This window comes from Hoplias malabaricus, chromosome 2, assembly GCF_029633855.1.
Source record: "Hoplias malabaricus isolate fHopMal1 chromosome 2, fHopMal1.hap1, whole genome shotgun sequence".
NCBI classification, from domain to species: Eukaryota; Metazoa; Chordata; class Actinopteri; order Characiformes; family Erythrinidae; genus Hoplias; species Hoplias malabaricus.
Genome location: NC_089801.1, coordinates 22,723,052 through 22,742,921, shown reverse-complemented (window position 1 = coordinate 22,742,921; position 19,870 = coordinate 22,723,052). Strand labels below are relative to the sequence as shown.

The 19,870-nt window shown below is 39.1% G+C and overlaps 1 protein-coding gene across 6 annotated transcripts in view; it reads left to right on the top strand.

Moving 5' to 3' along the window:
- Positions 1-19,870, top strand: part of ncor1 (nuclear receptor corepressor 1) — an 83,707-nt gene that overhangs the window by 20,631 nt on the left and 43,206 nt on the right. For all 6 annotated transcript variants that reach the window (XM_066651974.1, XM_066651989.1, XM_066651982.1 and 3 more), the window contains exons 7-14: positions 517-573; positions 695-747; positions 1,920-1,986; positions 4,261-4,433; positions 5,883-5,973; positions 6,150-6,328; positions 7,862-7,916; positions 9,681-9,782. In XM_066651974.1, coding sequence (XP_066508071.1) covers positions 517-573; positions 695-747; positions 1,920-1,986; positions 4,261-4,433; positions 5,883-5,973; positions 6,150-6,328; positions 7,862-7,916; positions 9,681-9,782 — 777 coding nt within the window. The remainder of the gene's footprint in view (positions 1-516; positions 574-694; positions 748-1,919; positions 1,987-4,260; positions 4,434-5,882; positions 5,974-6,149; positions 6,329-7,861; positions 7,917-9,680; positions 9,783-19,870) is intronic.

Here is a 19,870-nt window from a genome sequence, read left to right as displayed (position 1 = left end):
GTGTTTTTGGACTGTGGGAGGAAACCGGAGCACCCGGAGGAAACCCACACAGACACGGGAAGAACACACCAAACTCCTCACAGACAGTCACTATACGCTGGCTAGAACCCACAACCTCCAGGTCCCTAGAGCGGCGTGACTGCGACACTACCTGCTGCGCCACCATGCTGCCCTTCTCTGCAGAAACTTAGGGGATATAAATGTAAATATATCAGTTTTGTTTATGTCTGCATTTGATAAAGATAAGTGGTTTAATTTTAGGTTTGTGTTAGCACATATTTCAGTGTGTCGTCATTGTTTTTCAAACTTTTGAAAGAGTGTTCTTGAATGTAAGAGGGCTTATGAAGAAAAAGAGGGACACATTTGGCATGTAAAGGCTTGGAAAAGACTTCTGATTCTGGCAGAGAATACACATAGGCACTCACTGATGAGTGCTGCCAAATAGAGGATCTATCTTTATCTTTAAATATATTTTTGTTTGTTTATTTTTTTTAAATATTTTTTTTCTTTCTCTAGAAAAAAGCAGAAGAAGCCCATAAAATCTTCCAAGGACTTGGTCCAAAAGTGGAACTGGTGAGGTTGATGCACTGGATCAGAAGAATATTTATGTTGCAGATGCACTTAAAACTGGGCATTTTTGTTTCGTCCAGTGATTAAATGTTGCACCCCCTCTCCTTTCTCTGTTCCTCTCTAGCCCCTGTATAACCAGCCATCGGATACTAAAGTATACCATGACAACATCAAGACGTGAGTATTATTTTCCTGCCTAGGTTTCATCAAATCTTGTGCACTGCATAATTTGGAATCACTCAATTTTGAGAATAATATTATGGAATCTCCTTGTAATTTACATTTCTAAAGCAAATAATGATACAAGTCTGAAAATTCTAATTAGTCTGCAGTTAAATAAATGCCTGCACTTATACCAACACAGAAGAAAAGTATGTATTGGAGGTTATATTGGACCAAGGAAAAGGCATTGTGGCACTTGGATGACTGGATAAAAGGAATTTTCAGTGATAAACTACAAATATGCACTGGGTAAAGTGGTGGAGATAGAGCTTTTGTCTGGTGCCATTCTAATGAAGCATATAAAGTAAATTGTCTGAAGAAAACAATCGAATTTTCCGTTGTGTTCTTTTAGAGTCAGGTGGTCTCCACCACAGATGCTCCACCCACAAGTAGATGGAGAATGCTTTAACCTAGCCTCCATGTGTTCAACTGGCCTCAGTGTCAGGATTCTGCGGGTTGCATTCTAACTGATTGTATGTACACGGTTCATGTCGAACTAGTACCAGAGCCAACACAAAATGCTACAAGGAAGTGTGTATACACAGATGTACACAGAGTATATCAGTATTTGATATGACCAGTAACTAGTTTTCCTAATCAAAGTTGATACATTTTTGATCATGCTAATATAGAAAGGCTAATAATTTCCTTGATAAGTAATGATTACTATGATAAGATTGTTAATGTAGCATTAGCAAAAGACAACTCACATATACAACTAGTATTTCTATATTACACACGTTGGAATGAAACCCATTTTTTAATATTATCTATATAAATGTATTTTATTACAAATGAACTTTTGGTTTGAGTCTGTGCTTTAGTGACATGATGGTCACAAGACAATTTGATAAAGTACTGTGTGTGGTTTTATTGTTTAAATCTGTTTTCTAGTCCACGTAAGGCAGGTGTGAGAGAGACATAATGCATCAGATGTGTTATGTTGTTACATCTGTACCAAAACATCTTTTCTAGGCCATGTGAACCTGTCATTGCGTTGGTATTTTTACAGTTTCTATGGTAACAGGGTGAAGAGATTATTTCCTTGTATACAACTCTCATTAGGTCTGATATAAATGCTTGAATGTTGCACAAAAGTGTATTATTTCTTCACATTTTCTTTGCAGAAATCAAGTGATGAGAAAGAAGCTGATTCTATTCTTCAAGCGAAGGAACCATGCACGCAAACAGAGGGTGAGTGTCTGTGTCTAGACATGTGTTCCCTTTTGCAAGATCTTCTAGCGATCTTCCAGAAAAACTTTCAAAACATGACTTAGGATTTTCTGAGTCAACAGGAACAATGCAGAAGTGAGTAGTATGAGTGAGGTATATTCCAGGACGCACACTTCACAGCTTTAATGTTCAGCTGGGTATGTCTCAGTGGCTGCCACAATATTAAAACCACTGACAAGTGAAGTGTACAGGTGTCCCAAACGTAAGGAAACACCCCTATAAAAGTGGTGGTCCAATTTCACACACAAGATGAGATGAGAGAAAGGCAAAGCCTGTTAGACCCTGGTCCCCCTTGCTTTCAGCTTGTTTCTGAAATTGGAACACAAATCTTTTATGAGTGTGTATTTATTTTTTTCATTTTCCTTACTTTTGGGACACCCTGTAGATCATTGATTATCTTTGTGAGCAATTTTTCTACAATTTGTGAGCTAGTGGCAGGTTCATAGGAATGTAAGGCTCATTCATATAGAAATTTGGGTGTGCTGTGTGTTACGCGAGGAAGTGATGCTACCAGGATGTACTAGGGGAAGTGATGCATCAGAGTGATGCTGGGAAGTCATGGCATTCATGTGTGCATTGGACATGTTAATTTCTGAGACATATTCACTTATTTTTATTGTTTTATAAGTCTTTCATTGTGCATATTTTACGTAAAACTGCAAAGAAGCCGTACAAACTAAGAACACATTGGTCTGTATTTCATCATTCATAATTCAAAATTCATAATTTTCACTATTATCCTCTGGGATATCTTATGCATGTATTTTTATATTTTGTTACATTTTAACTTCAATAAGTGAAGGTTGGTCAATGAACTTTGTATAGTGCCTTATATCCTTATATGAAGTGTTTATTTTATATTTTATAGATGTGTTGTTTGAGATAGTTTAAAAACTCTCTCTCACTCATGCTCAAGCCTGCAGAGTAGTCGAGTACAGTGGATGTGTTCCTCTGTGCTATAAAGTCTGCTCTAAATATACCTCTCAGACCACATGTGGAAGTCATTTGGTTGCAGAGGGTGTGTGTGTGTAAGGTGTAGTGCAAGTTGCTCTGTAGTGTGCTGTGCTGGTCAGATATTTTGGAACATGAACAATAGGGTGGGGTGAAGATGGAAGGAGGCCAAGTGGAAGGTGAACTGCTTTGAGGGTGAGGGTGAAATACAAGGCTCTATTGTCATTTGTACTGCAGGCAGAGACATACACATACTTGTTTATTCCCTGTCCCATTTCCTTTCTTCTTCTTGTTTTTTATGTCTCTGGTCAGCTTGTTTGTTATATTGGCATTGTATCAAGCATATCACTGGCAGTCTATTTCAGAACATTTATTCTTTGCACTGAATAATGTGCACTATTGTAATGAACGTCACAGACACATTGGTGCCCGAAGCCAATATAATTTGGGACAAATACATTTTGCCTATGCATAATCTTTATACCAAAGAGAAAGAAAGGACACTCTAAATATATAATTTTTCAACTATACTCACTCTATTAAATATCTAATTTTATCCAATTACCTTTACAGCTGCATTTTCTAGCTGTAAAGGATAGTATTTTATGTTCCCCTTCACAGTTTGGCAGGCTTCTACCTCATTTATCAATGTTCATGACACCCATGGCACCCTGGTAAATTTTAGGTGGTGGATAGACCTCATCACTGTGGGGACACTGACATGGGAATTCACAGTAGATTTTGACTAAATGTCTTGACTAAGATTGTCTGTAGAAGTTAATTAATTTATTAAGCCCTGTTTTGGGTTTATCTAGGTTCATACTCTAATCTGAGTTGTTTTGACAACTGACCAAATTTGTCGTTTTAAAGCAGTTTGATTCTGCCTTGTCTTGAGTTTTACCAAATTCTGAAGCAAATGAACCTGGAGCTCATTCAGCAGTTGTAGTCCTGTTTGAATTGTCTACACACTAATGCAGTTACTAAGGCTGATAATAGACAAGGTTGTGTGCTGGGGTGATTTTATTGAGTGTCTCGCCTTTTGCATAATGCAGGTGTGTACGTCTGGGCTATGACCTTTCTGTGGGAATTTGAAGGAAATTACAGAGACTATTTTTTTCTTTTTATATGAATTGGCTAGTCAGACACCCCAAATTACAATACAGAGCTTTCTCTAGTCCAACATGTAGTGTTTTATGTGTTAGAGAATATCGCTTATAATAACTGTTGACATGTATTTACACGGTATGAGTTTGGGCTGAAATTCCGCTTAACTTGTCTCCTCAGGAGCAGAAGATCTGTCAACGGTATGACCAGCTGATGGAAGCATGGGAGAAGAAAGTGGAACGGATGGAGAATAACCCAAGGCGCAAAGCCAAAGAGAGCCGCACACGGGAGTACTACGAGAGGCAGTTCCCAGAGATCCGCAAACAGCGCGAGCAGCAGGAACGCTTCCAAAGGTTGATCTCATTATTCTTGTACAAAATTTTCTGTGTTACCTGAGTCATTCCAAGAAATGCAAAAATAGGCCTAGGGGCTTGTTTTGTGAACATACAATCTAATTGGAGTGGCCACAGACACACATCCGTTGTCATTTGCTATGATGTAACACTATATGTAAACAGTCTAGGTACAAAAAAAAGGTAGGCTGGCTAGCAGCTGACCAATCAAATGTGAGGATCACATTAGAGGTCAGAGGTCCTGCCAGGTTGGTTCCTAGTACAGAGGCCCTGGGGCTTCCCTGAACTGCAGACGACAACAACATGCTAGTCTAGGCACAAGTGCACACATTTTCCAGTAACTAGACAGACATTTAGGGTTTGACCAGAGTTGTTTATTAGTTGCCTACATTTGAATTGAAATTGCATCATTTAAATGAAGTAGACAGACACATCTGGGGCTAAGGCCTTTTTATCGCTGACTTTTTTTTTTCCCCCTCTCACTGCTTAATAACTGATTCATTATTTTCTTTACCTGTCCTTTTATCAAACAAAGACATTTAGTGGTTTTGTTGTTTGCACAAGATGTGTGACCTTAGTCCTTTTTCTAGCTTCTGGGCTTGTTTATTGTCTCTGCCATTACAGCTTTGGCAAGGCAGGCCATATTTCCAACCATTCATGCATTCACCCTCTCCTGTAGGCACTGTCAGTTACCTGAAGGCTTTTGTTAAGAGGAGGCAGCGCATGCAGCCATTTCAGCATTGTTTTCTCAGAACTGTGGAGTGTCTTGTAGTTTCCGGAAAAGGACTATTGGAAGTTGGGAAATAGCCTGTGTTTCTTCGCAATGGCCTCTTCAAAGGATGTTTTTGGAACCAAAATGTGCCAGTGGAAGTTTAGTTTGTCTTTGTTCTTGTTTTCGAGGCAAAGGTAAATTGCACAGAGATGGAGAATGAATAAATGTAGGTATATGGCACTGAGTATAAAGCCACAGAAAGATCAGTTTGTCACTTGGAGCTTTTGAAAAACACAAACACCAATCGTGAATGAAGTGCTATGAGGAGCTCTTCAAGAAAGACCAGGCTTCTGGTAATGCCACTCTTGGTCTCTCTCTCTCTCCTTTTTGCCATTTTGTTCTGCCCCTTTTGCTGTGACCCCGTTTCGTCTTACAGCCATGGGCTAATGGTTAGCAGAACGGGCTTGGTACCGGAAGGTTGCCAGTTCGGCAGGAACATCCACGGCTGAATTGCCCTTGAACAAGGCACTGAACCCACAACTGCTCCCTGGGCGCTGGGAATGGCTGCCCCCCGCTCTGGGTGTGTGTTCACAGCCCCTTGTGCACTTGTGTCTGTGTGTGTGTGCGTTCACTGCCACAGATGGGTTAAATGTGGAAGGCAAATTTTATTGTATGTTGTACAAAGACAAATAACTGCACATTATCATTACTTTATCACCTCTCTCCTTGTCTTTTAGAGTGGGCCAGAGAGGGACAGGGCTGTCAGCCACAATAGCAAGAAGTGAACATGAGATCTCAGAGATAATAGATGGCCTCTCAGAACAGGAGGTAAGTGCCAGATGGCCCCATGTACAGCCCCAAATTGTACACACACAAACACACACATACATAAATTTTTTTAATATATATATATATATATATATATATATATATATATATATATATATATATATTGTTTTTTTTTTTTTTTTTTTTTTGGTTTTTTTTTTCTCTCGTCCCTTCAGAATAATGAGAAGCAGATGAGGCAGCTGTCTGTCATTCCTCCCATGATGTACGATTCAGAGCAGCGGCGTGTGAAGTTCATCAACATGAACGGACTTATGGACGACCCCATGAAGGTCTATAAGTCACGGCAGTTTATGAACGTCTGGACTGAGCACGAGAAGGAGATCTTTAAGGAGAAGTTAGTGTCTGTGTATTGTAATACCATGATATTTACATACTGGGATATTGCTTTTCACTTTTAGCAACAGTTTTAGATTTGGCATCATGGCTAAAACACTCCAATATAGGATTGGTTTAAGATTTTTTTTTTTTTTAAATGTACATGTTTGTTTATACAATTTGATTATGTTTTCTGCACTTTCTCAACAATCTCCAAAACACTTTACTGTAATGTTTACTGGGTTCACAATATTTTAAAGAAATATATCTACCACATAATATACATTCCTTTCTGGCAATGTTTAATGTTCCAGAACATAGGGTTCCTTTTTAAATGATACTAAACATGCATTAAGATAGTAGGTTAATCTAATAGCATAGTTCAGGGTTGCCTAATGGTAGTTAGCACCTCATTTCAATAATGTGATTCAGCCTTTTCCTACATGAAAATAATTAAATCCAAATATCCGTCCAACCTCGCTGGTGATTACTGAAGCCAGCTTGAGAAGGGGTCCAGTAAAACAAATTGAACAATGAAACTTTTGCAGCCCAATCCACCCTGTTTGGCTAATAGAAGTAATCTGTTTGGGTGCTGCAGCAGTACACGCTTCCCCAAATTTTTGTCAGCTAAAAACTATGGGCACCACTGGTATAGTGTATACTCCCAAATCATGATTTCATTAACTTTATTAATGATAATTAAATTACCACCTTTTATAAGATTATATTAATAACACTGTGGACATACAACACTGGCATATGGGACAAGCTGTGCTTGATGACAGTTGTCTTCCTGTTTAGAAGTGCAGGGATGATATTTTGACATTGTCCTGAACTTTTATTGGGGTACTGGGTCAGACTGGAAACTTGGTCACTCTTTTTACAGAGTATGATCATGGGCAATTGTACGCTAGTAAACCCCTAGCCAAAGATAGCCAAGGAGCAGTAGTATGACTGCATTCATTTCAACCAAACAGCTTTAGTAGAAGGCTGAGATATGTGGGAGCCATGAGGGATAATTTTTCCAGTTGGAACTAGGCTCGGCTTTTCTGAATTGTATTTTAGTTATCAAGCTTTTGAATTCCCATAAATCCCATGTGGACTGCAGTGGTCATTAACATGAAACGGTATCCATCCAGTGGCTGCCCTATGAATCCCACAATCTCACGATAGCATCCAATTATCATTTTACCACATGTACTGCGTTCCGCTCACATCATTTGAAAGGAAAACAACATTTCCAATTAATGATTCCACAAAAAACGCCTTAATTTCTAATCCCACAAATTATAGTTTCTATGGGATGAGGTGCTGCTGAAAGAGTGTGAGCTCCAAAAACTGAGCACAGAGGGTGTATAAGGCTTCAGTTTAGATCATATCAACCCTGTCAACGTTTTGTGAGCTGCAGAAAGTTTTCAGGCTGAAAGCCATGATGAAGGATCACACATGCATCTACTAAATTATTTCCATTTCTCACTCTTTTTTTTTTCTGTGCTTTATAGTGAGTTGGTTACCTCCTTCCTGTCCCCTGCTCACTCTGTTTGCTTTCCAGGTTTGTGCAGCACCCAAAGAACTTTGGCCTGATTGCCTCTTATCTAGAGCGAAAGGTGAGTGCTTCCTGTCTCTGTGGGCAGGTTTCCTGCCTGTGTGAGTGTACTCTCTCCCACACACACACACACACACACGCCCTCTCTGACCATAGCAGCTGCAGCCCAGCAACAAACCTCAGTTCCCTTTTATAGTGATCTAAGACTTAGGCAAATGTTTCTGAGTTACAAGTTTGAACTCGATGAACTTTGCTAAAAGATGGCTGGGAGAGATGTCAAAGGCATAACATCACAATATTAAAAGACACAGAAATGTTACACCAGCATTGCAATGTTTTGGTGCATATTAACTTTGATAAGTTGGAACAGTCTAAGTTGGAAATAGTAATACCACATTTAAAAATGTTATTAGAACCTTTGGGTACAATGAGTCTTTCAGCATTTCACATAATGCACTGAACTAAATGCATCTAAAAAGGACTAACTGTTTTGTATATTATGAAAAAAAAAATGTGGTTGATCTGAGTTTTATTTTTTGTGTTAATATCATGCATGTTATGTAATTGAATGCTGGAACAATAAATCCATTCAGGATATTGTCACCATTTTTTTTATTGTTGTATATTTAAATGTTTATTATTTGTGGCTTTTTTCAGTTTAAAATATATTCTATTTTTATATTTTGTCATTTTAAATTTTTTACATTTTACATTAAAAACAGAATTAAACAATGTTATTTTGGTAAATATACAGAAATGATGAGCACATGTAATAAAATTAAGTGATCCCTTTTATTTTTTTATTTTTTTTAATTTTTTTTATTTTTTTTTAATTTTTTTTTTTTATTTTTTTTTATAGAGCCCTGTAGTAGTGCCTTCTCTGAGTTTGCCTTATTTTATTTTATTTTTTTTAATCTTGTATGATCTTCAAAACAGTGGCCAAACAAACATGTTCAACAAACAAACATTAGCAAAAATGGTTGTCTTCTCCTAATTGTGTCTTTTTTTTACTAACTGAGAAATCAAGCAATGACCATCAAATAAACCAAGACATTTAGTAATTGATAAAATACGATAAAAAATGTAATCCATGTAACATGCTTTTTTTATTTCACCCAACCGACATAAAAACCACACGTATGTAATGTAGATGAATGTATGAGTTACACCCTCATTGTTGAAATACTGTGAAGACTTGAATTTGCCTGATTTTTCTTACTCTGTAATCATATTCAGTCTTATTGCCTGCTCTTACAGAGATGCTTATGTTGCATTCATTATAAGTATAATACAATTGATTATTGTGAATTTTTATTATTGCTAGAATGCTTAGTGGGTGTTTTACCAATGGTCAGTGGGCAGAACCATCTGACTCACTCCCCATTGTTAAAACGTGCATGCTCTGGAGTTTTAATGGTCAATATGCAGTGTAGGCAGCATGGCAATATTAATCCTGTTTGTCTGCTGTGGCTGCAGTAATTACAAATATATAATAGGTTGATTTTAAAACACTGAGCATGAACAATAAATAACTTGCTGCCATAAAATTGAACCACTGTTCTCCCACTAAATGATAACTCACATATGCATGAAGATCACATCAAATATTTAACTAAAAGACACAATGCATCGTTGTGGCTAGTCATCTATGATCAATTTTAAAGTCAAGACTTTGCTGATCTGATGACACATTTTCTTTCTAATTATATTTTGAATACATTCTCTAATGTGTGGACTTAGTTCTTTTTATATATCAGTATTTGAAACTATTTGTGGATGAGTACGGTTGCTCTTTCACATTTGCTCTTTCTCTTTCCCCCTACAGTGTGTGTCTGATTGTGTACTGTATTATTACTTGACCAAGAAGAGCCAGAACTACAAGACACTGGTTCGACGCAACTATGGCAGCCGCCGACGGAGGAATCAGGTAAGCCAGAAGCAGCACATGTTATGTTTGTGTGCGTGTGAAGTTGTTATTATCTGGTTTTGGCAGACATTTCTCCCTTATGCATATGAATAAGAACTGCGTGCCTGTCTCACCCACATCTACACCCTGTGGTGGTTGTGATGATGCAAGGAGATTTCTGTCTTCCTGTTACAGTTTGCTCATTTCAACAGACAGCGGAGTTTTGACCTTAAAGGTGGTGTTTAATATAATGTGTGTATGTGTGTATCAAAATTACATGGCTTGGACACAAGCATTAGCATCAGTTAACATGGTGGTGTAAATGGTTAATTACATGGTTTTGTTTAAAATATTTCTGCATTTCCACTATAGGAAAGACTGAATGACATGGATTAAGAAAGCCCTTACTGTGGGTTTTGCTTTTGGGAAGGGGGTGGGTAATTTCCTTTTTCTGAAAAATTAGGAACAAATATTAGCATTTTACAATTCCTCTGGAAACCCTTATTAGAATGTAACCAAAAGACATCTTTACTTGTAAAGCTTTAATGATTTTGATTTGCTTTCAAAATTGGAATTATAACTGCATCAGAATGTTTAAAATACATTTAGTATATATTAATTGTTCCATAAGGGCTTGTTTACCATAAAGATGCCCATTTGCATGTTTCCTGTGGTAAATACAAACTCTGGTGAAAAGCATGTATTTCACCCTATTAACATGGCCTCATAATGTTGTTTATAGAATATACTGAGCATAATAGTTGTCAACGCTATGGCTGAGCATTTTCTTGCCCCGCAGGCAGTCTTGTCAGGGTGAATTCAGACAGCCCGAGATTCTTATATCATAAACATACTGAACCAATCCCAACAATGTATCTGGTGGGTCTTTAAAGCAACAGTATGTAAGATTTGGGTGTTCTGGTCCTAAGTCTTCCCCTAGTGTAGTTCATTTTTACAGCACTGTACTGAAATCAGTGGTGAGGTGAGGAAGGGGAGTGGTTTGCTTCCCTCCTCCAAAAGTTACATGGTGAATTTCTGCAGTTCTGAGCCCAGTGTTCCAGTGGTGTTCCAGTTTTTGTACCTTCATGCACTTACTTTACATGCTGTGGATTTCTAGGGTTGACCTGATTGTTAGTGTTCTTGGAGAAAGACTTGTTGATTGAATGTCCGTATGGAAAGTGAGAGGCCTGATGTCATTATTAGATTATGGCAGTTCAGTCTGAGAAACAACTATAGTTAATGGGGATAGAATAACTTGTTGTGTGTGTGTTTTGGGGGGTGGCTGGGGGTTAAATGAGAAGCAGGCACTATGTTCTCCAACACCCCACCCTCTTTATTCCATCATCCTGCCTCTCTCAAGTGCATTCTCTCTCTCTCTCTCTCTCTCTCTCTCTCTCTCTCTCTCACACACACACAGTGATTTATGAAGTGGTGCACAGCTTACTAGGAATCTGTTTCTTCTGCCTGCCACAGACATGAGGCTCCATGCTGATTTCCAGGGACTCGAGAGAGAATAAAGAGAAGGATGGGAAAGGGAGAGAGAGAGAGAAACACTTCTCAGGCCCTTCAAAATTATTTTCCTTGTCTTTGAATGGTAGTTGGTTTAGGTGTGACGCACTGTAGACTGGAGCAGCATGCACTCTAAATGAAGGTCAGATACAGGGTCACATTTTGTTAAAATTAAAATATAGTAGTCACCCTCTGATCAAATTTACATTAAAGCAGTCTTGTGTATACCTTACAAAACCATACACTCATTCAAAAGCATCTGCACAGTTAAGCTCATTTCCTTCTATTAAGGGAAATAAGTTACACTCCCACTGCATTTACCTTGCATGAAAACTGAAACATACTGTAAACACAAAAGCATGTCTGAATAATTTGCCTTTTTTTGGCCATCCTGCACCGTTTTGGCAGAGTAGCAGTAATGCGCACCTATAGCACTATTGATGCTGCTTCTCTCAAGCAATATGGCACAACAAAACTATTTACACTCCTGTGATGTTGAAACTAAACACTCACCAATAAAAGCAAACGCAATGCAGAAACATTCAGTTTTACCAGCCCAGCTTCAAATGAAAACCACTCCACTGATACATTTTAATGAAAATGGCTTCATTCCCAGTTTTTGTTCCGTTGTAGCTTAAAGTCCTTCTCCTAATATACAGAGCCTATAGAGTCTACCAGCCAAATTCTATATTTTAAAGAAAGTTGGGATGTGCAGCCAAAAAGTTCTGATCAGGCCTCTTTTAAAAAAAAAAAAAAAAAAAAAAAAGCAAAGAAAATCTAGGCAAGCCTAATTTTGCCGGATTGCCATTAGCCATATAGCCATTGTCACAGTGGTGTTTCTGGCATTTCAAAAACAGGAAAAGCCCAAATACATCCCCTTGTCATTAGAAGGTCTGGAGAAGCTTTAGTGCTTCATATCAATGACTTTGTTTAAAATAATAACAAACTATAAAAATAGTTTACCTTGTCAGTTGCCGACAGTGTGTGTATGATCATGGAAACCTGTTATTTTCTGTTCATACAAAGCTACAAAACTGAAGCACCGTGTTGAGATGATATTAAAGTAACTTGTTTACCAGAAAGCAACACACTAACATTTTAACATTTGGGTTTTTGAACACTTGATAAAGGAACAGGGCATTGCTGGGAACTAGATATTTATTACTGACTTATATTTCTTTAAGGGTCCGACTGAAAAAACAGTGTTAATCCAGAAATTTTGCCCGTTTTCGTGCAAAGTTAAACAAAAAGCTGTGCAAATGACTTTGTTTGTTAAATATAGAGTAGAAAACAAAAGGCTGTGTCACAAACTTTCTCCAGACAAAAAGAAGGGACTATGATAACTACTACCTCAACTACGTTCAATACATTTCTGTTTGAGGCTTCAGTAAAACACTGAGCTGCTCACCGCGGTGGATGGTGGACCTACAGCGCTGAAGCGGCACCAGTGTGTCCCATTTCAGCTCTCAACTCTCTGACCCCTTGAACATTTGAAAGTGCATTTTTTAGGTGCCTAAAACTTGTACTTGTCCAGGGAAAAGAGGACCTCTGTTCACTGCCGAACGGTTCCAAATTTAGTTCATGAACTGGAATGTGAATTATGGCTGAACTAACAACAGACGGTGTAGTGGCACTACCTTAAGTTCTCTGTGAAATACGGCTGAATTTACAATTCCTACTCCCGCATGTGAGTTACATTACAAATTACAAACCGGATTCCAAAAAAGTTGGGACACTAAACAAATTGTGAATAAAAACTGAATGCAATGATGTGGAGATGGCAAATGTCAATATTTTATTCGTAATAGAACATAGATGACAGATCAAAAGTTTAATCTGAGTAAATGTAACATTTTAAAGGAAAAATATGTTGATTCAAAATTTCAGTGTCAACAAATCCCAAAAAAGTTGGGACTTGTAGCAATAAGTGACTGGAAAATGGAAATTGAGCATATAAGAAACAGCTGGAAGACCAATTAACACTAATTAGGTCAATTGACAACATGATTGGGTATAAAAAGAGCTTCTCGTCAGTGTCTCTCTGAAGCCAAGATGGTAAGAGGATCACCAATTCCACCATTGTTGCGCAGAAAGATAGTGCAGCAATATCAGAATGGTGTTACCCAGCGTAAAATAGCAAAGACTTTTAAGTTATCATCATCAACCGTGCATATCATCATCAAAAGATTCAGAGAATCTGGAACAATTGCTGTGTGTAAGGGTCAAGGCCGTAATTCTCTACTGGATGCTCATGATCTCCGGGACCTTAAACGTCACTGCACCTCAAACAGGAATGCCACTGTCAAGGAAATAACAGAATGGGCTCAGGAATACTTCCAGAAAGCATTGTCAGTGAACACAATCCACCGTGCCATCCGATGTTGCCAGCTGAAACTCTACAGTGCAAAGAGGAAGCCATTTCTAAGCAAGCTCCACAAGCTCAGATGTTTGCACTGGGCCAGGGGTCTATTAAAATGGAGTGTGGCAAAATGGAAGACTGTTCTGTGGTCAGATGAGTCACGATTTGAAGTTCTTTATGGAACCCTGGGACGCCATGTCATCCGGACCAGAGAGGACAAGGATAACCCAAGTTGTTATCGACGCTCCGTTCAGAAGCCTGCATCACTGATGGTATGCGGTTCCATGAGTGCTTGTGTCATGGGCAGCTTGCATGTCTTGAAAGGAACCATTTAATGCAGAGAACAATATTCAGGTTATAGAACAACATATGCTCCCATCTAGACGTCATCTCTTTCAAGGAAGACCCTGCATTTTTCAACAAGATAATGCCAGACCACATTCTGTAGCAATAATAACATCATGGCTACGTAGGAGAAGGATCCGGGTACTGAAATGGCAGCCTGCAGTCCAGATCTTTCACCTATAGAGAACATTTGGCGAATCATAAAGAGGAAGGTGCGACAAACAAGACGATTGAACAGTTAGAGGCCTGTATTAGACATGAATGGGAGAGAATTTCTATTTCTAAATTTGAGAAACTGGTCTCCTCTGTCCCCAGACGTCTGAGTGTTGTAAGAAGGGGGGATGCCACACAGTGGTAAAAAATGGCCCAACTTTTTTGGGATTTGTTGACGCCATGAAATTTTGAAACAACATTTTTCCCTTAAATTGATACATTCTCTCAGTTTAAACTTTTGATCTGTGATTTGTTTTCTATTCTGAATACAATATTAGACGTTGGCACCTCCACATCATTGCATTCAGTTTTTATTCCCAATTTGTTTAGTGTCCCAACTTTTTTGGAATCCGGTTTGTAGTTGTCAGTCAGTCAGTAAGCTCCAATGCTGCTTCTAGGCCAGCACGGCAGGCGGTCCAGCAACTACAGCATTAGATTTGCCCACTGCCGCACGGTGTTTAACACTGTCTGTACTTTCATGTAAGTAATGCCCTATTTCCCTGAGCTTCAGTCCTCCGGCCCATTAGTACACTTGGGCTTTCTGTCATCAGTTTTTTGTCTGTGCCTAAATTCAGATTGGAAATTGCTAGGGGCAGGTCTTTTTGCGTCATAGCCCCTAAAATATGGAACTCAGTTGAACAATTCCTTCCAATCTCCTCTTAACTTTGTCCTGCAGAGAATTTCTTCTTTTTAAATCATCACCAAATGATCCACCATGGAAAGCCTTCAAGAAGAGTAGGAGCTGTTTGCAGCAAAGAGGGGAATAAAACTAATTTTTAATGAATATCTTTAATTTCAAAATAAATTTTTGAAGAGCATGTGTCCACACTTGTACACTCTTGTAGCTATTGAAGTTACACACTTAGTGACAATTATCTCTGCATTTGGTTATGTATGATGTCATATGGTATTGCAGTATTTTTTTTACCATATTGCTTGTCTTTACGTGTATGTGTGTTCTGTGCTTTTAGTGGCAGCGTGACTCTCCTATCTTGTCCTCCTCCCTGGAGGCAACGTCTGGCCCAGCCACATCCATCTCTGCTCTTTTCCTCTTAATTTTCTCTTCTCCATGACCTTCCTCATTCTGTGCTTGACAATCCTTCGCTTTCTCTGTGATTCTCTTTTTTTCAGTGCTTAATGGAGCCTGTGCCAATGTGCTGTTCTCAGAATCTGCATGCACTTGTCTCTTGTTCTTTGTTTGAATGTATCTGTTTGTTTGCCATTTGAGTGGCATCTGCACAACCACAGTATGCAGTGAGAGTTGATAGTGTGTAATTATTTAACTGAGTCATTCTGGCTGTGTCCCAAAGCCCTGAAGCTGTCTTCCATGTTGCATGTAGGCTTCAGCTCGAGTGGAATTGTGTAACTCTATTGTTAAACGGACAGCATATTATTCTTGTGCAGTGATTACATCTCAAATTATTTATTTAAAGGAAAAAAATGGCTTGTTTGTGTTTTGTGTGCAAGAGGAGTCTCTCTGGTTGCTGAAGCCGTGAGATTTTAAACTTGTTACAATAAGGTGTTTACAAATCCATGCATTTGGTAAATTGTTAAAATAGTGGGGGGTTTTTTAGCTTTAAAACTGTAGTACAGTACAGGCCTAGCATGTGTACATTGATCCCAAGATGAGACTCTTGTCACTAGATGTGGCCCAGTGTCAGGAGTTCATTATCAATTATTAAAAAGATTGAGTCCAGGCCTAGTCTCACACTGACCTTGCTGCACTGTGGAGGACACCAAAAGAGATCCGCTGTCTATTTTTGGCAGTGTGCAAGTGTGTATGCGTGTTAAAATGAGTGTGTGTCTCAGCCACAGTATGATGACCCATAAATATTAAATAATGACTGTTTTTTCATCAGTTTTGCACTGCTGTCCTGAATCACAGTTTTATTTATTTAAAATCATTGGGGGACTGTGTGTGTGATCTTGATATTAACTTTAACACTGCGCCTTGAATTAAACTTTATTTTAAGATTGCTTGGAAATATAAACTCATTAGGGTTGGAATTTCTTCATCAATATGGATTTGTTAAGACAGTGCTCAAAGTATCGGATTAGATTAACTTGTAGGCATTATCTGACTTAAACAATCTTGTTGTTATATCATGGAACTAATGTAGGTTGACATGGTTGATATTTTCTCCAGAGAAACTTGGTAGTAGAACCTTTTGAAAACCATGTAAACATGTGATGTGTGGAGAACAAATAAATGTATTTTTTTTTTTCATTTCTTCTTTCACTAACCAACTACAGCATTTTCTTAGCTAGTGTATTTTATTGAGGCAGGTGTTTGGAATGATTTAAATGCCTTTAAGCGCACAAGATGTAAAAAGTAAAAACCACATATGTATTCACCCCATCATGAGATTTTTTTTTCTCCCCCCAAAGCAGCCCTGGAAAACTTAACAAGGTTTTTTTTTATGCTTTTGGAAAGTGGGTACATTTTAGCTTGTGGAGATAGATGAGTGTGCTTGCTCTGCTTTATCACGCACCACTCGAGAATGTCCAGTCCAGGCTCTGACAAAATCGTTCACAAACAACGGCAGTGTCAGTTCTCTTCAGCTCAGCTGGAGCCACTGAGTGCTGACACGGCTCTGTTCCAAAAAGACTTCTGGCTGGGGCTTTTTGTACTTGCATGGACTCCCCTGGGACCACTTCAGCATGTAAGAGGAGGGGTTTGTGGTGGAAAGCAAGGAAACAATAAGCATTGATGGAGGGGAAAATAAGAGAGGGAGGGAGAGGCATGGCCCCTGCTGGTTGCTTGTTTGTTTTGCTGTACCAGATCTGCACATATGAAGCAGAGAGAGAGAATTAGTGTTTGGATAGGGGTGGGGTATATACACCCCTCTTCATACACAGCCCAGTGGTATATCCCACTCTCTCCAACAGGAGCTAGAAAGTTGCCGAGCGGCTGTGAATGCCAATCAAACACAGTGCTGTGCCGGGCCCAGGCAGCGCTCCAGTCTGTCTCTCTCTCCTCCCATCACCTGGCCTGACCCTGTCACCCAGATTAAAGCAGACTAGCTTGCGTGCATGTGTGCATGCGCGCGTGCGGGGGAGAGATGTATCGTGCTTCTGGACCTGGCTTATGTGGGCCATTAACATGCTGTGACACTGAGGAGTGTAAGAGTCCCCCTGTTGCCTGCAGCTTCAGAGTGGACGAATTGCTTTTCTGGTGCCACCATGCTACGTGTGTGCTCTCCTGCACTGCTGCTGCTTTGCGCTGCTTCCCCTGCTTCCATTCCTGCTGCGCTCGGCATGGCTGAGCTTCGGAGGATACTGTGCTGGGATTTGTAAAAGGGCCAAAAGATTTCTCCTGAGTGTTGGATACTCTCAGAAGAGCGTGAAGGTAGTGTGTATGTATGTGTGTGTGTGTATGAGAGATAAATGAGTTCAGCAGTCCTGTTCAAGGGCTGTCGATGATGTGTGCATTTCTGTATTTTTCCCCTCAATATTTTACTTCTTAATTTCTCTTGTATTCATTTCTATGAGAGAGAAATTACTTAATACAAGAGAAATTAAGATGTCTTTTTTTCACCCTCCATATCTTGTTCGGATTCTCTGGTTTATAAAACGTCCTTCTTCCCCGGCTTGCCCTGCCCAAGTCCCCCGCTCTCCCCCTCTCTCGTGCTAAAGTAGCCTAGTGTGAAGCTAATCTATGACATGGTCAGTGACCAAGGCAGTGTTGCTGCAAGTCTGTGCCCTCAGAAAAAAAAAAAAAAAAAAAAGAAAGAAAAAACTGCTACTTTCTTCGAACCTGGACAAGCAGCTGTTTGTTGTACTTTGGATTGAGAAGAAAAGAACAATTATTGCAGTTATTTAAAGAATTGTTAGGATCTTCAGGAACTTTTGGCTGCTGTCCTTGTTTTTCCTCCCTGTGCTGCTTTGTGGCTGACCCAGCTGCCAACAGAAATTCAGGCCATAGGCCATTCTGGAGTTCCCTTTAGCAGGATGAACCTTGCTTTTTAAAATATCTACTGCTACTGCTGAAGTAGAAATACAATAAAGATGTTTAATTCAGTGAGACTAAATTCTTAGTTCGGTTTTCCAAACGAATGAATTGGGGATCTGTTATTCACTCTCCTACCGTTCCTTTTAATTAGAGATTATTATACACATATGTCATTGAAGGTTGCTTCATTGGAGTGTGGATGGATTAGACAGATCTCATTAGAGATCTCCAAGCCACTGGCACAAGTACAACCCCTTAAGAGACTTTAGAAAATCTTTGGTGAGCTATATATTTTTTTTTGTGTTAAAAAAAAAAGATAAAAAATAAAAGATTTGTTTTTAGGCCTTATTCCATCCTAATACCAGTAAGATTTTCAGTTGACTTTGAGTATGTGTAAGAGTTTCTTCAAACAGAAACTCCTTTTCAGACTGGAATGTGGATTTGCAGTTGAATCAAGTCGGAGAGCCATGAGTCTTTCCAACAGCCGTTTGGAGGCTTTTGGCTCGCGAGCCTGTCATTTCCTAACTCAAATATGTGCCTGTGAATCAGCAGAAAAGGGATAGACTCAAAGCCTCCAGCTGAAAGCTAAGAGAGAAGAGAGAGCAGCATCCAGAGAACTTTAAATACTTTTATCATACTTGCCTAACTTCTTCCTTGATGTCTGTATTGGTTAGAGCTGCTTGAAGATGATGTCTTAGGATCAGACTAATTTTAGATTAGGATCGAACCGAATTGTCTGCCCCCAAATTAATTTAATCATTGATTTGAATTTGGTCAAAACTGGACCTCAGATTTAGCGGAGGGGTTTGTTTGTTGCATATGAATTTTGTCCTAGAACACTGAGGCCATTTGTGTCGTGTACGAGGTGTTGCCAGCGTACCGACTCGTAAATTGTGTAGTGTGAAAAGGGCTTAAGCAACATCTGTGTGGAAGAACGCTGGCAAAAGCTAGGAGTGAGAAAGAGGCCAGTTGGAACATCCGGGCGTTCCAACACAAACATTACCATTCCAGGTCTTTCACTTAACCAGGGCTAAGACCAGGGATTCGGAATCAAGAATCTCATCCACCATTTAGACTGCTGAAGGTTATTTATTTCTTTTTTTCCCCACTTATTTTCCCTCAGCTTCGTGAGTGGTTTTGCCATAGTATAAGCACATCATCATTAGCTGAAAAATCTGTGCTGGAATATAATCTTTCATATTCAAATCAGGATCAAGATTTTGAATTTTATTTCTTGTAAGCTAACATTTTATACTTGCTTGTTTGTTTAGTTTTTAGTTGGAACTATCTCTTATGTGCATCGCCCACTGGTTCAACTCAAATATCAGTGACTGGATTCTGGATTAGAGGGCAGTGAATGGATTAGTTCTTGGTTTCGGGTCATATCTCTCATATGACACTCTTCAAATAGCTTTCTTCTCAGGAAAAGTGTGAAGTTGAAGAACAACATTGACGAATTGCCTCATACTTGGAGTTTTAGGACAAATAAAAGTAAAAGCTTTACAATGAAAATCACCATGCGTTAGTTCACATTTGCTTATTCATTAATGCAGCCTAAAAGGTGGTAGCGGTTTCAGGAACATGACTGTGCACATATGCATGATGAAGATTGCCATCACTCCTCAGCTTTCTTAGAATTCCACTCCAGCTAGCTCTTTTGTTTTTACAGCTCTTTACTTGGCCATATTTTCACTCTGTCTGAAGGACCTCTTTAAATAGTTGCATTTTGTT